We start from the raw sequence: 17,061 nt of genomic DNA on the forward strand, positions 1-17,061 counted from the left end.
CATTATCCCACCCACAACCCGCCAGGCATCTATTATACTGTTAATAACAAAAAAAGGGACCTCTGGATCAGTTTAGGATATTGTGATGATGAAGTGTTTTCGAAAGTCACTGCACTCCATCTTGGCACTTGACACTTCTGCCTCATATCATCTCATATGACCAGATGGGTTGTTCACAATGGACAGTCCTATTTCAAATTGCGATGGCTGTTTAACTAAATCATACACCATGTCCCCAGAACCAGTGATATCAATTGATGCTGAAAAGGCATTCATCAGAGTCAAGTGGGATTATCTCTTCCATACACTTAATAGGTTTGGATATAGCCCTAATTTTATTCAATTAATTAAGCTTGTTATTATACTAATTCAGCTGTCTCAGTTTATACCAATGATATCGCTTCTGACTATCTGATTCTTCAAAGAAGGGATGAACAGGGAAATCCATTAAGCCCACTACTTTTTGTTCGTGCTCAAGAGCCACTCTCTATAGTTCTTAGACAAGAATGCACCAATACCGATACTGGCGTCGGGTATCGGGCCGATGCCGCGCTCAAATACAAGTATTTGTACTTGCATAAATTCAAAGATAACACACACCAATATCACCTTTTTGCATTGGGTCTTACATTGCATGAAACTGAAGACCGCGATCAGAGGGCTTGTCGTTTCTTGTTGTCATTTCAAATTTTAGTGTCTCGGGCATAGGTTGCTAACAGATGTCCAGACCCAGACACCGTCCTATATAGACCTGGACCTAAAGCCAATAAATTTTTGAAGCATTTAAAATTTGGAAGGGACACATTTATTTTTTACCAGTGCCAAATTTCTAGACTTTATGGCACTGGTTTAGCAGATCAGGAAATCCACTGACAAATTCCATTCAAGTTAAGCCATCCCACATGATTCTACTCAGCCAATCAAATCTGTGCATTCCAGACAATAAATATTGCAACTCTAACGAGTGAGCAATCAAGGGAGAGAAAACAGAGAGATGTGAGCCAGAGACAGAGGAAAACTAACTAAACATGGTAATAAATAATAAATGTTCCCACAAAGTCGCTTGGATTTTCGGTCAATACAAAAAGCCATTTACTGACGGAGGGTTTGTCCAGGAGTGCAGGAGTGCAGTAGCTGAAACCTTACTTGAGAGGAAGCAGAAACAGAAGAACAGAAGAAGTACTTTTTAAAAACCAATTTATGTATTTTCCCCATTTTATTTGTAAATTCAGCCCTTCTTTCCCTTAAAGAGGGAAGAAAATAATACATATATACAGTATTATATATCTGCATAATTAATTGTTAAGTGACAATAAATATTGTCAAAATGTTTTTTAAATGTTCTGTCTTTATTGAATTTGACAGCCAGTTCTTGATCACATGCAGATGTTGATACAAATACTTGGCTACTTCAATATATATCACACTGATTAAAATGTGGAGTATAGGAGCATACTAGGATTTGTATACGGTAGCCTACCACCAAACTTTTTACAAATGATTTATTATTGTATGTTTCTAACCCTATTGTAACTAAACCTGAAGTTCTAAAAATATCAGGGTACAAACATAATTTTAATCAAAGCTGCAAGCAGCAATGAACGGGCCTTGCAGTCCACACGTGTCAAGACATGCTACCATTGGCGCATACCCGGCCCCATCGGCCAATTATTGTGTATGCATCTCTTAATTGTCCGTGTTTCAAACAGTGCAGGAAGGAACTAAATGTCATTTACTGTGTCCAATACATGGTGCTTTGACTATGACTGTATGTGTTCAGGGCTGGACTCTTTATCAAATATTTTAATTTTGTCCAGATATGAGTGAGGAAGTTGTTCCTCTATAATTTGACTGGACTGCTCCTGCTGGTATTAAATAATGTACACTCTACATGAAGAACAAATACACACTTAGACAAAGTTTTGTGGCATTGTGATTATATTTGGTCCAGATATGCAAGACTGTCTATTTTGACCATAACGGGCAGGAAATTATTGTTTCACATTTTGGGTGTCTTTTGGACTATCACAATTCTTTTGGTAACTTTTTGTCAGAAGGGTCCACAGATGCTTTTTGTTTGCATTACTTTTAATGACTCCAGTACTGCTAATTCAGGGCTGTATTAGCGAAAAAAGAAAAAAAAATATGAAGCTGTTTTCGAACCTGGAGCAGTGCGCTACATGACTTAGATAACTCCTCTCTTGAAACAAATAAAAATAGTATTTCTGTACAATAGTAGACAAATCTTCATTCCAAGCCCATGCAGGGGAGTTCATGATGAACGTGTGAGAGTCTTATAACCACAGAAAAAAAATGAAATACCCAAAGAAGCCTATGATATAAGTATAAATATATGGGAGTTATAAGGCAAAATGCACTTTCCTCGATTGTAGGGCCACCTAGTGGTGGAAATTCACAATGATAATAGATTATAAAATGTTTCGGTAGGTGTGACCTATATTCCAAGTTTGGCTAGTTTGGGGGTATGTTCAGGCAGTGAAAAATGCGATCATTTAGGGAAAAAAAGTCATCACTACAAAAACATTATCAAGATGTGCTCAGGCCCTAATAAAAATGAATACTTCCCTATTAGCAAGAATTCTTTAGAATATCCAAACCTACAGTTTAAACCTTCAGTTGAATTTTTCACATACTCCGGGGGAAAAGTGACCAAATCATTTTACAGTTTGTCTCATCCCTCTTCTAGAACAGCGCAAAAAAGACATCAAAAGATGGTCTATTTTACTGCCATCTTTTATCAGAAGAAAACTGTAAAAAAAAAAATAGTATTCTACCCAAATTTCTATATTTTTCCAAGCGCCCTTCCTTTAACTGCCATGCTAAATCCACCTGCATAGGAAAGGAATTAATGGAAAGGCCAAAAGACCTAGGTGGGCTGCTAACTGCTATGCTCTGTGTGTCTTTATCATCAGATAAACAGACAAACAAAACTCACCACCCGAGAGGCCTCCTTGTTGTGGGGAAGCCCTGTGAGTCGATTACCGAGCGCAGTAGAGTCCCGCAGTAATGATCATCCATGAGCTGCGGAACTCTATTGCACTCGGTAATCGACTCACAGGGCTTCCCCACGAGCCTGCAGCTGGAGGAGTGAATTTTGTTTATCTTTTCCGACAAATCCAGTAATGATGTCAAATGTTTGATGCCTCAAAATATGTGCTGCGATCCTGTTTCTAATGTTGCTGTAGTTTGGTGCTGTTCTGAGCATTATTTGTGGCTTTTTGATGGCGGTTTATACTTGGACCCAGAACTGCAAAAAGACTTTGGAGATAAATGCTACTTCATGTTGAACTTCAACAGGATACTGAGTAACTCAGGATTCAGATTTAGTGATTAGCCCTTTAAACCCCACCTCGGGGTTTTTAACCCTAACCCTAACCCTTCAAACACGCAGAACAACCACAGAGCCACTGCTACACTAATTATGAAAGAATAGAGTCATATTTTATATCAAATTAAACAGCAGAAACTGGGCTACAATGTCTAAAAACATGACCCAAATACAGCCCAAACACTGCTCAAGTAAACAACTAAACATCAAACTCCGTGAATCACCCTAACCCTAACCCCTAACCCTATAGAACTGGCTTGGGGCTTAAAAGGCTAAACAGTCACAACTTTGAGCTTTACAATCAAGCACTTAAATGACTGCACTGTGGAGGGGACAGTACATGGGGTTGCCAGCTGCAACATTTTCCACACATTCCACTATGTCCAGACTGACAGATATTTTGTTGCACTGTTAAGACAGGTGGGCAGGGTTCTCCCCCAAAAAAGCAAAACAAATCGGTCTGACCACCTGATTGGAAGCATAAAGAGCAGGTGCTGTCATCATATTTTGTCATTTTGTATGCATTACCCATCCACCTTGTGTTGTGCTTTTGGTCATATTTGCAGTGTGCTTTTTGCTGTCCACTGCTTTCAGAATGAAGCTCACAAGATCATATTTTAAAGCCTACACAACATAACTAATATTTTAAGTTTTTCTGCGCAATGACTGATGCAGAGATCTTAATTCTTGCCATTGTTTTATCCATACTGGATTATCGTAACACATTATGTTCTGGTCTGCCACATGCTAGCACTAATAGTCTGCAAATGGTTCAGAATGCTGCAGTTAGAATCTTGACTAGAATAAGAATATTTGACCATTCCAAGCCTCACTTTATTGATTTCCTATTAATGTCAGATCAGACTTAAAGTTGCTACTGATGACCTACAAAACTATAAACAGTAGTGATGCGTGGGTCAACTAGTGGTCACCATGTACTCATTGATACCACACGTAGGTGTAATATGGTCCAGGGTGCATGCGTGCGTGCGTGCGTGCGTGCGTGCGTGCATGACTTGTTGCCTGGTCAGAGAAGATGGGTAGTTGCATGTAAAGACCCTGAACATGTGTGAAACACCTTTGAACTAACTAACCTGACCACACAGAGATCACTGTAAATATCAAACAGTGAGCAAAACACATAGATTCAGCACATGTGCATTACATCATTCATGTAGTTAGCCATGCTATGCTATGATTTGTGCTATCTAAGCCCAGTTCAATGATACCAGTCTTTGAAGAAAAGGTGCTGCATGACAATGAATGAGTTGTTCTGAGTGTTTTTGCAAAGCTGTACAGTGGTGTCTCTCAATTAATAGCATGGTGTCCTGCTATTACTAAATTCAGAATAGTTTAGTTTGCTAGTTGTTGCTTATGAATCCAAGGTTGCCTGTAATAACTGTAAGAAAACTAAGAAACTTATGACTATCAGTATAGAGATGGATCCAGTTGTTAGTTACAAGAAGCAGCTCAGGGACCCTTGTAGTTTAACCTTTGCTTAAACTGTGGCTCAGGGCTGTAATGCAAAAAAGCATTCTGAGGCGCTGACACTATCTAAGGAGTTATGACTCTGTACTGAGTTGCGGTCAGAGTAGCTGTAGTCATCATCTTGACAGCAAGCCAGCTGGTCATAATTCTGGTGGATATGGCATTTACGCTCAGTGTCCCTATGTATCCTTGTCACCCCCTTTGGTCTGTTGTGAGGAAGAGGTTTTGAGGCAGGAGATCTCTGTGATGCTTTTGTGTTTGAGCAGGCAAGCTCATGCCGAGACTGTTTTTTACTTAAAGGATATCAACTGCTGCTCTGCCCTCAGTCGTATAAAATTCTTCTTTCAATGGATGACAGAGCACTCCACAGCCATTTTTGACGCTGGAAGGTTGTAATTGTATAAACTTGTATATAGCTTTAGAACTGGTCTTCCACACACGTTTTACCTCCTACACGGGATGTATGGGGCAAGTAAATTAGACTAAGCTCTAAACTCAAGCTCTTCAAGGTGGGGGCACTCTAACCTAGTCACTAAGAGTTTAAAGGTCAGGAGACCCCTCTGCATGTCGCATTTCCAGGGTAACACGATGCTGTGAAGAGACTCCAATTTCATTCAGCAGTTACTGTAAGGGTGTACCTTGATAAATGTTTTCCAATTTTGCTTGACCTCAGCTACAGTTCCTTCCTCTCTGGACGAGACAGAGACTGTTTTTGTTTTGCTTTCATTTTTGTCAGAATATTCTTTATTGCTTTTTGTTATCCACGGAGGTACACTGTACAACCTAGTTGTTCCTCACCGCCTGCAGAAGGAAGAATCTTATCTTCAGAAAGAGACGGAACCTGTGAGGTCCAGTCCTTCGATTTGATCGATACCGTGGTTTGATCGCGGCCTGCCTTCATCAGCTGTTAGGATGCTGCAGCTCCTAACAGAACAGTCTCCTATCACTCGTGGCCAGCATCATCCTCCTCGCTGTGCACTGGGGCATCAGGGTGAAGGCAGCTGATGCTAACGGGCTCAACATGCTCATCAGTAAAGCTTGTTATGTCCTGGGAATAGAACTGAAGAGTCTGGTGGAAGTGTTAGTGAGAGGAGGATGCTAAGAAAACTACTCACTATAACTGAAAATGCCTCTCACCCGCTGCATGCTACACTGGAATCATATCTGAGCTCCTTCAGCCATAGACTGAGACAACCAAGGAGCACCACAGAAGGTCATTTCTCTACAGTGGTCATGCTTAGCAGTTCCTTCTGAGGAATGCACACATTGGGGTCTTGAGAGTGATGGTTTAAGCACACAGGAGTAGTCACCCAGCTGATTGGAGAGGCACTGGACTATGCCAATACATATGGGTCAATCCAACACAAGCTGATGGAAACCTTGCATGCAGACCAGACACTCTTCTCATGTCATTCAAGCTCCTGGGAATCAGGGGACCTCATAGAAAGAGAGCCATCTAAGAAATCATTGATGCCCCTGAAATGGGCATAACGATGACTATGGATCAAGGAGGGTGATCACTCGATTCCAACCCTAACCCCAACCTTTCAGGAGTGTCAAAAAAGACAACAAACTGAACTATGAAAACATGCCTTGCCCGACCACTACAGATTACACACCCTCATCCTTGTGTCTTAAATCGATCCAGAGTCACCACATTCTTCACCAAGCTGGTTCCTATCTCTTTCTTCCACTTACTTACTCACCCTTAGTAACTGAAATGAACAGTGTCACATCGCGGTGAGGTTGTCTTGTCTTGGGATCTGTCTCGTGAATTTCATGTTTTATTTTGAAAAGTAACTCTCCTCTCGTTTCAGGTCACTTACCCTTCCTCCTGTGTCACCAGTCTGACGTTATCCCTGATTCCTGATTGTTTCCACCTGTGTTCCCCTTCCTCATGTGTATAAAGTCTCTGTCTTCCCCTGTCTGCGTCGCCTAAGTATTTCGTCTTTCATGTCGTATACTAAAGCCTTTAACCACAGCCTTGAACTTTGTCGTGATAAGTATATTTCTTGTTTTATTCATCTGTATTTTGCCTCTCTAGGAGAGTGAGTTTTCTTTGTAATTTTCTGGTCAGGTATTTTGAGTTTTGAGTTTGAACTTTCATAGCTTTTTGTTTCTCCTCGTTGTGAGTGATTTTGTGTTGATTAACTTTGATAAACCAGAGCAGTTACATTTCATAGCCTGTTGTTTCCTCTTCGGAGAGTTTTATTTTGTAATATTTAATATCTTAGATTTTCACTAGAATAGAGTAGGTTCCTCCTTCGGGAGCGCTTTTTGTTATTCCATGTTCTTTGCTGTTCGTCCTGTTTGTCTTCAGAAATTTTTCATAGTCGTTTTGTTTTCATTCGTCCTGGAGAATACCAAAATCAGATTAATAAAATTTGATTGTACTTTCGCCCACTCTGCATCTGAGTCCTATTTTCTGTCCAAGTCTGTCAGTCAGATCTACATACTTGCATGTGTAAATATATAAAACATTTGTTTCAGAACATGTAACATGCAATCATATTTTGAAACCGACTCTGCTTGGATGTGCTTCACTGTTATATAATACAAAACACAGATTAGAATATGTTTATTTGTTATGTTACTTGTTACTCTGTCATTTGATTAATTAATTTCACAAGCTGTTAGTGCTGTGGACAAAGCATTTGATCATGTCAGCTGGAGCTATCTTATTTTCACACTGAAAGAATTTGGACCAGTATTTCAGAATATTATAAAACATATATACATTAAGCCTAAATCTATGGTAACAACTAATTGCCTGAGATCATCTGCTTTTCCTGTAGGACATAAGAATAAATGAATCTGTTAGGAGTATCACAATGGTTGGGAACATAAAATGTTGATTTTTGCTAGTGACACTTGGTTTTGATAACAGACCCACAGACATCTGTCCCACCAAAGCTGGATCTGGCTAACTGGTTTTAAAGATCTTGGGGTGCAAAATAAACTGGACTAAGTCTGAAGTGATACCACTATCCAAATGCTGTTACAGAGGTCACTTTAAAATTTCAGTGGGTACCAAAAAAATAAAATAAAATCATAAATATTTGAGGATACTTCTCAACCAAGGACTTGAGCACATGATATCTGATAATTTTGGCCCTGTTTTGGACAAGATACAACTCACTCTCAAAGGCTGGGACAAACTGCAGATTTCATTATCGGGAAGAATGCAAACTATAAAAACGGTCATAGCTCCGAAACTGAATTAAGTATGTTATCTCTTGGTGTTCCAGGGACTATATTCCAGACTATATAGATAACATGTTTAATCAATTTATTTGGGCAAGAAAAAGGCCTAAGATGAAGCTAACTTGATGGCAGGCTAAAACACAATATGTAGGGCTGCGACTTCCTAACATGATTCTCTAACAGGAAGCATTCATAGGAGCTCAGATAATGCTCAGATAGATCATGTGGGTAGATCTAGAGGAGGAATTGAATGTCCCATTCAGGACAGCAGATTATTTGACTCGGTGTCCAGTAGAAGATATCCAGAATCCTATAATCTCTCACACTACAAATACCTGGCTTCATTTACATAAAAAAAGAGGGAATGTCCTTCTTCCTGGTAGAGTCAGCCTCATTATGGAACAATCCAAAATTGAAAATAAGAGAGAAGGTGTTCTTCTGGAGAGGCTGGTACACCAAGAGAGTTAAGCACATCAGATGTCTTTATCACAACAATACTTAAAGACCATTGGATGAACTGAAAGAACTTTACAACCTACAGAGAAAAGATTTCTGGGGCAGGGGTCGGTAACGCACAATATTAAAAGGAGCCATCTGGGGCAGTTTCCCACCAAATAAAACCAGACTGGTGCTGCAAAACCTACAGAAGCGCATTGCATTCACTTAAAAAAATAGACACCATATCTCATATATCTGTCATATCTTTTCTCTTAATTACGAGATCTTTTCTTGCAATTACGAGATCAGGATCTCTTGATTACGAGATAAGGTAAAAAGGAAATGTCTCTAAGTCCTCTTTCAGTGGAAAGGATGGCACTATCGCAGTTAGTCTACTATTACTACCTTCTTGGTGTGAGACACTGGGAAATACTGATGTTTCTTAAAAATGAGGATGGTATTAATATTAAAATGTCAACACTGAGCAGGCATCTCAAGCCTTTGTTCAGGTGGAAAGCCCAGTCTAAACGGAAACCTTATGGAATATATTTATTTACCATTGCCATTATTGGATTTTCTCATAATTACGAGATCGTGATTTCGTAATTACGAGATAAGGTACCTTTTTTTTTTTTTATCCAGTGAATGCAATGCATTTCCGTAAAAAACTATTTGGTCCCTAAAACAAAGATACGAGCATATAAAGTTTCATTACACTTGTGCTATGTACAAGGTGTACTTACACCTGCAGTCATATTCAACAGGGATGGATCGGTGGTCAGGGGCGTGACAGAAAAGGATAACTTTTTTTTCCTCTCTGAAGTCGCAGAATCTTTTTCCAAATGCAGTTTGCATAGCGATGATTGCATGCTGCGAATGCTCATAGTTTATCTGATTATGTGCTTTGATTAGGTTCTTCTTTGAACTCTCTCAGAGAGGGAAAGTGAGACAGCGTACCTCTGTATATCTCTTGCAAAAACTGTCATCTTGCACTCAAACGCCAAAACCTCCTCCAGCATCTGCAGGGCTATGCCTCCTTTCCCCTGAAGACTTTTGTTCAGTGTGTTAAGGTGCGCTGTCATATCCACCACGAAGTGCAGCTTTTACAGCCAATCTGGGTGTTCCAGCTCATGAAAGATGAGCCTTTTGCTTTCCAGGAATGTTTTTTATGTGCTCCAGACACACAGCAAACTGTTTCAGCACCTCCTCTCTGGACAGCCACTGGACTTTGTTGTGCAGCAAGAGATTAGAATATGTGCTTACAACTTCTTGTAATAATAAACAGAACTGTCTGTGGATTACTCCTTTTGCCATTGTTTTGTTCACTATCTGAATGACGAGATTCATCACTTCTGTGCATTCCGGAGGAAATGTTTGAGCGCACAAATCCTCTTGATGTAGTATGCAGTGAAACGTCAGCAGCTTTCTATCCAGTGACTTCTGAAGTGAAGTCACAAACCCCTTCTGTGCTTCTGTCACACTCAGTGCCCCATCAGTAGCCACTGACACCTGGTGGTTGATGTTTATTTCTTTGGTATTTAAACAATCCAACACAGACTCACAGATTTCCTCCCCCCTGTGTTTGGCCTTTAAGTGGTATCAACTCAATGATTTCTTCCTCTGGCCCAGCAGAATTCACATATCTTCACAATATCGCTTATGTCTTTTGACTCATCACAGGCAAATGAGTACAATTTCATTCTTATTTTTGAAATCCGAGAATAGATGTTCTGATATCTTAATGAACTATTCTTTTATATACTGTCCATCTGTAAACAGCGTACCGTGTCTGGCTATTTCCTGAGCTCCTACAAAACTAGCAGAAGTACTTGAATTTGTAGATTTCACCCACCTCTTCAAAGTACTTTTGCTCTGATCAGATTTCCAAAGCAGTTCCAAAACTGCTCTTATTCTTTCATCTCCAGCTGGGTATTTTTCAGCAAAGGCTGTGTGTTTGGTCTGGAAATGTCTTTCAACATTTATTTTTTTGTTGTTTGCCAACTTCTCGCACATATTATGCATACAGGCAAACCAGCTTCATCAGCAGTGAAAGCAAATGAGTCTGTCCATGAAGCATTAAACATTCTATTTTTGTCAGAGTCTTCTGGATTTATCCATGGTTAGCTAGCTTACTGGGGTTGAAAATTCAAAACAAGTCACTCACCTAGCGGCAACAGATGACACATTCAGATTCAGATTACTTTATTAATCCCTGGGGGGAAATTGTTTTTGTTCCAATGCTCCGTGCAAAGTAGAAATAGAAATATAGCATGAATGGAAACAAGGACTAGGGATGAAGATGTAAATAAAATAAAATATTAAAGTAGACATTAAAATAAATAAAATATCAAAGTAGGCAATAAAATATATATAAATAATAATATAGTAAAGTATACAAAGTGAAATATTTACAATATACAATGAAATGGTTGTAGCGTTATAAATTAAATCAGAATGTATATAGTTATATTGTTTGTTTTGTTTTATAAATAGCCAAATGAGTCCAATAGTCAGAAGGAGGAGTTGTACAGGTTGATGGCCACAGACAGGAATGACTTCCTGTGGCGCTCAGTGGTGCATTTAGGAGCAATCAGTCTCTGGCTGAAGGTGCTCCTCTATTCGACCAGAGCATTGTGGAGAGGGTGAGAGAAGTGCTGCAGTAGCGTTCGCACCTTCAACAGGATCCTCCTGTCTGACACTGCTGACAAAGTGTCCAGCTCCACCCCCACAACGTCACTGGCCTTTCTGATCAGTTTATTGAGTCTCCTGGCATTGGCCATCTCAGTCTGCTGCCCAAGCACACCACAGCAAACAGAATAGCACTGGCCACCACAGACTTATAAAACATCCTCAGCATAGTCCGGCAGATGTTAAAGGAGCGAAGCCTCCTCAGAAAATAGAGGCGGCTCTGTCCCTTCTTGTAAAGGACTTCAGTGTTCTTAGCCCAGTCCAGTTTATTGTCAATGTACACACCCAAATATTTTTAATGTTCAACAATGTCCACGTTATGCCCCAGGATGGTAACTGGGGTCACTGGTGTCTTGGTTGTCCTCAGATCCACCACCAGCTCCTTGGTCTATGTTGTGTTGAGCTGCAGGTGGTTCAACTCACACCATGAGACCAATCTGTCTACCACAGCTCTGTACTCTGCCTCCTCACCCTTGCTGATACATCCAACAACAGCAGAGTCATCAGAAAACTTCTGAAGATGGCAAGACTCTGTCTGGTAGCTGAAGTCTGTGGTGTAAAGGGTGAAGAGGAAAGGAGAGAGGACAGTCCCTTGTGGAGCTCCGGTGTTGCTTACCACTGTATCTGACACACAGTGCCACAGGTGCACGTACTGTCGGCCAGTGAGGTAATCCACAATCCAGGACACAAGGGGAGGATCCACCAGCATTGCCGTCAGTTTGTCACCCAGAAGAGCAGGCCTGATGGTTTTGAAAGCACTGGAGATGATGGCATCCTTAACTCCAATCCAGGTGCAGACTGTCCATAGGCCTGAGCTGCTCCAGGATGAGTCTCTCCAGGGTCTTCATGATATGAGATGTAAGTGCCACCGGTCGGTAGTCCGAGAGACCGCTGGGCTGCGGCGTTTTTGGGACTGGAACGAGGCAGGACATCTTCCATATCATTCTTCTCTTCCATATGGAGGCTCAGGCTCATGTCGAAGACATAGTGAAGAACTCCACAGAGCTGTTCAGCGCAGGCTCTGAGAACCTGTGGGCTGACACCATCAGGGCCTGCAGCCTTACCGGCGGGGAGTTTGCTCAGCTGTCTCCTTGCATGAAGTGGTGTAAACAGTGTAGGTTGAGTAGGGGGAGGATTAAAGTCCATAATGAGAGGAGGGCAGGTAACAAGGGAGCCAGGAGAGGTGTGAGGAGTGGGGGAAGGGTGTGAGGGGCTCAAAGAGTTGGATGAGGTGCTATCAGGAGGGGGAGGGTGGGTCAGAAGTGGTGGTGGCTGGAGACAGTCAGCAGGAGAGACAGCAGGGGCCAGGGCTGCAGTGTCAAACCTGTTGAAGAACAGATTCAACTCATTGGCCCCAGCTACACTGCCATCAGCTCCACTGCTAGTTGGCCTGAAGCCTGTGATGGTCCTCATACCACTCCAGACCTCCCTCATGTTATTCTGCTGGAGTTTCTTCTCTAGCTTCCTCCTGTAGCCATCCTTAGCCTCCGTGATTTTTGAATTCAGCTCCCTCTGAATGTCCCTCAGCTCCTCCCTCTTGCCACCTCTGAAGGCCCTCTTCTTCTGGTTGAGAATGGCTCTGATGTCTTTAGTTACCCAAGGCTTGTTATTTGGGTAACAACGCACAGTCCTTGCTGGGACAAAGACATTTATGTAGTCTGTAATGCACTCAGTAAGCCCATCAATGTCCTCTACATGTGGCTCACAGAGCGCATTCCAGTCAGTCACCTCAAAATGTCCATGTGTAGCCATGACTCTGTGAAAATCATCAGACTACACTACCGGTATTCCTGATAACTCTGGGTTAGCGCTGTATGCTCGTCCATCTTATTCCCCAGTGATCTCACGTTGCCCATGATGACAGAGGGGAGACATGGCTTGAATGTCTTCCTCTCCAAAAGTCTCATTTCGCTCTTTTCCTCCGACGTAGCGATCCTTTCCCTCTGCATCCCCGGTGTGTTTTCCTCCAAAGTTCAGCAGGGATATCCTCCATTACCGTAGCCAAGCCAGCCGACTTAAGCTCTATCAGCTGATCCCTGGAGTAAACAATGCGGTGTTGCTGAGTGACGGTCGAGTGGCAGAGTAAAAAGAGCGATTCCACCACAAACGCAACAAAAACTCTCCACACAAGCATGTTTAGAGAGGCAGTAGCTTAATAAATAACTACGTAAAAACTGAAAAAGTAAGATAAAGTAAGAAAGGAGAAAAGTTGAAAACAAAGTTAAAGTAAGCAGGAGTGACTGGAACAGGCTGCATGCACCACATACCAGGTGTGATGCATATTTTTAATGACAAAATATTGAAACACCTTATTAATTCATTTATCCACATTGTTTTTTTTTCAAAGCCTCAGGGAGCATGTCAGAGTGTGTGTGTGTGTGGGGGGGGCTCTGGTGTGCACGTGGCTATGTTGTACAGTTATTGTATCTAACGTTGCACACCCTTAAACCATGCAGCAGCCATGTTGAAAATCTTAGGTCAGTCTGATCCTGATCTGCAGAGATATTTGAGGCACACACACGGACAGACACACAGACAGAAAGGGATTTCTTGCTTTTATAGAGAGCTATGCCAATGTCTGCCTACTTTTGTTTTTGTTTATTTGTACCTATTGATGTTGCGTTTTCAGTTTGACGTTTGTGTTGATATTTGTTTTCTTCATCATCCATAGCTTGAATTATGCCATTGTGTTTATGTTTTCTTTTATGACAGAGAACAATTAATTTGATGCAATTCATTTTCCTATTACTAAATTGCTCAATTTATTAATTAATCAATGGAGGTGGTGCCTCCTCTAATGAATGCTTAATAATATCTCACATACAGTATGTGTTGAGAGTGCTACACTAGGTTGCATTAAAAGGTTTTTCTGGATGATAATATCAACATGTTTCAGACTATGCTGTCTGATAAAGGACACACTAATCGCACAGTACTTCAACACACTTTCTGCCATGATAAATGTGTATAAGGATATGCTATTGTCTAGTCTGCAGTATGAGGAGTACAGTGGAGTTAAACTTGTGTTTTTCACTTGTTGTAATGATGAAAAACAAAAAATAACACTCTATTTCTCCTACTCAAAGCCAACATTAAAAAATGTCTAACCATGGAAGTTTGAAGGAGACAATTTTACACATTTACAGAACAATGTGAGTATACTGCGCAAGGGTTTCATAAATTTGAAGAGGACACTGCATGAAATTGTTTAAAGGTCTGAATTGATTTTTGGTCTTCATGTACAGAAATTGGTTTATCTATTTACTTAAACCATTAAGCAGATATACAAGTTCCTGCCTTTCTAAAATCCTTAGTCGTGTTACTGTCTGGAACTGTCAAATTAAACAATTTGGCTAGTAGAAGAAACAAACTCAATGTACAGTGTCAGGCTCAATCCATCATCTTCATAGTCATCAGGAAATTTTCAAAACTTTTTTCCCCAATTACAGAAAGGCAGAAGAAGGCACTTTACCTTTTGACCAGTACACAAGTAGTAGTCACGGATGGCCCTCACCATCACTATGGCAACAGGATAAGTAGCGTTGACAACCTCCTTTCCTGTGGAAGTCTTGATGAAGTCTGAACCTGTCCAGTTTAAAAAGTAACATGTGGTCTTGAACATAGCAGCACACATAGAGGAACATATAATGCAGTCATGTCCAGTTTAAAAATGTACACATGGTCTTCAACACATTGAAACACACAGAGGAGCATATACTGCCGTCATGTGGCACTCATTCTTAATCTGTACATAGGTACTCTATTTACCTGAACTACATTCAAAACTGTAAAGAAAGATTCAAAATGCTGTTTAAGTAGGGTAACTAAGTCAGATGTCACAGTGTTAGTACAAAGGTACAGAGAGAGTATAGACAGGGCACTACCCTGACAGTCTGGCCAGACTAGACAAGAACATATGCTGCTGCTGATGGCATACAGAGGGCAGCTGCACACTCATCAATAAAAACCCTCATTTTTCCTTCCCTTCCTTCACAGCCAATTATGTTTTATCAGCTTTCCTGATAAAAATAGAAGATGAAATGAAGCTCTTTAATAGATTACCCACAAACTGTGGGCTGCAGAAAAAAAAATCAGCCCCTCTGCCTCCTGGTGTATAATGACTGTTCATTATTGAACAGAGCAAGATGAACATTTTCCAGTTCATTAAAGACATGTTCTATGTATTTTTCCATTCAGGCCTTTCAGCCTTTCTCCCCTTGTCCTCAAACTAGCATAATCCTTAAGATTCGTTATGGGGAGTCTTAATTACTAGATAATGAATAACGGTTATTAAATGCAGTGGCGGTAATGAAGCTCTATTCATTTGCGTGGGCAAATGGGGATACTGACGGGGAACAGCAGAGTAAAATAGCCTGCATCAGAGATTAATAGGTGAAATTATCATTCAATTTCAGGAATCTCATATGCAATTCATAGGAACAAGGGGGGATTAGGGAGTGAGTGTGGTGACAAAAGCAGTGCGTTTTAATAATGATCTCTATCAGAGCCCCTGACAATTGGGCACTATAATCTGCTTATTATGTGATGGCTAGTTAAGCATACTGCCTGTGCGTGTGCATATGTGCTTGGGTAGATGAATGTGAGTGTGAGTGTGTTTGTGCATGTGTGTCTTTACATGTGTGTGTGTGTGTGTACATGCACACGTGCCAGAGAGGGAAAGCTTGTTCACTCATCAGTTTCACCTTTTCAGAGGGCAAGAGAAAAGCTAAGCAGCAGCGCCACAAGCCAAATGATGGCATGAATTACACTCAGACATCAACTTAAAGGGATATTCCGGCGTAAATTTAATCCATGGTCTAACACACCGTGACACCAAGTAAGGCCCCCCCCCCAGAGAGATCAAGTTTTCCAACCGCTAGCATATGTAGTTTTAGCAACCTCAGAGATCGCCCATAAACTATAACAATACACTACATCCTATGCATCCTATCCAACAAGAAATCGCAATCAAAGAGCCACTCATAGCCACAAATAATGCTCAGAACAGCACCAAACTTCAGCAACAGTACAAGCAGGGTCCCAGCACATAGTTTGAGGCATCAAACATCTGCTAGCTTTGCAGATAGCTTTACAACTCACCACTCTCCGGAGTGCAGTTAGAAATGCACACAGTGGCTTCTCAAAGACTGAAACATCTCTTTCCATAAAGGTTTTGTACAGTACGAGTACAAGAAAAGCAGGTGGTAACAAGAATAAAAACATGGAGCAAACTAAATATACAGCATAAAGCTTTGTGGGTTGTCCTTTTATGAGCAATTTAATTTGTCATAAGCTTCAAAATCAGTTAAACAGAAGTTTATCCGTAACATTTCATTTGACTGCAGGGATCCATCAGCCCGCAGTCAATAATATTTAATTCTAGCAATTGACAAGACTATGAAGAGAAACAATCAAAAGCCCCTTTCACAAATGAACTCCAGACAATATCCAGAGAATCAGATCAAAATACTGACAACATTTACTTGTTCAAGAGCTTGTTCGACGTGTTCACACATGTTGCAAATGGTTTGGGCAAGTGGAAGCAGCGCCTGGATAGTAAGCTACGGACTTCTCTGTATTGATGACATTTTGGTGTTGAAATTAGATGTATCCGCAATACCAGCAAAAGTGTGAAAAGTAATATTTAGGCAAGCAGAGAAGACTACAACGCAGCTACACTCCACCATGGAAAGAAAGCTGCAGCATTTTAGATTGGGTGTCCAGCAGCAGCATGAACGGACCATATGGAAGCGTGAGAGACCGGCTGTGGGAAATATACTGAGCAGTTGTTATGTAGAACTTTGATGATCAGCAGTTTAAATGCCATTTTCAAAGTATGTGTTACAGCTGATTAAACAGGCACAAACATGGAAGATTACACATCCCATCCGTTG

The 17,061-nt window shown here is 40.9% G+C and overlaps 1 protein-coding gene across 1 annotated transcript in view; it reads right to left on the reverse strand.

The window, feature by feature from the left end:
* The window catches only part of dera (deoxyribose-phosphate aldolase (putative)), a 45,032-nt gene that overhangs the window by 2,325 nt on the left and 25,646 nt on the right, over positions 1-17,061 (reverse strand). Inside the window, exon 7 of the mRNA XM_037122000.1 lies at positions 14,640-14,752. Coding sequence (XP_036977895.1) covers positions 14,640-14,752 — 113 coding nt within the window. The remainder of the gene's footprint in view (positions 1-14,639; positions 14,753-17,061) is intronic.

This window comes from Acanthopagrus latus, chromosome 14 (genome assembly GCF_904848185.1).
Source record: "Acanthopagrus latus isolate v.2019 chromosome 14, fAcaLat1.1, whole genome shotgun sequence".
Lineage (NCBI taxonomy): Eukaryota > Metazoa > Chordata > Actinopteri > Spariformes > Sparidae > Acanthopagrus > Acanthopagrus latus.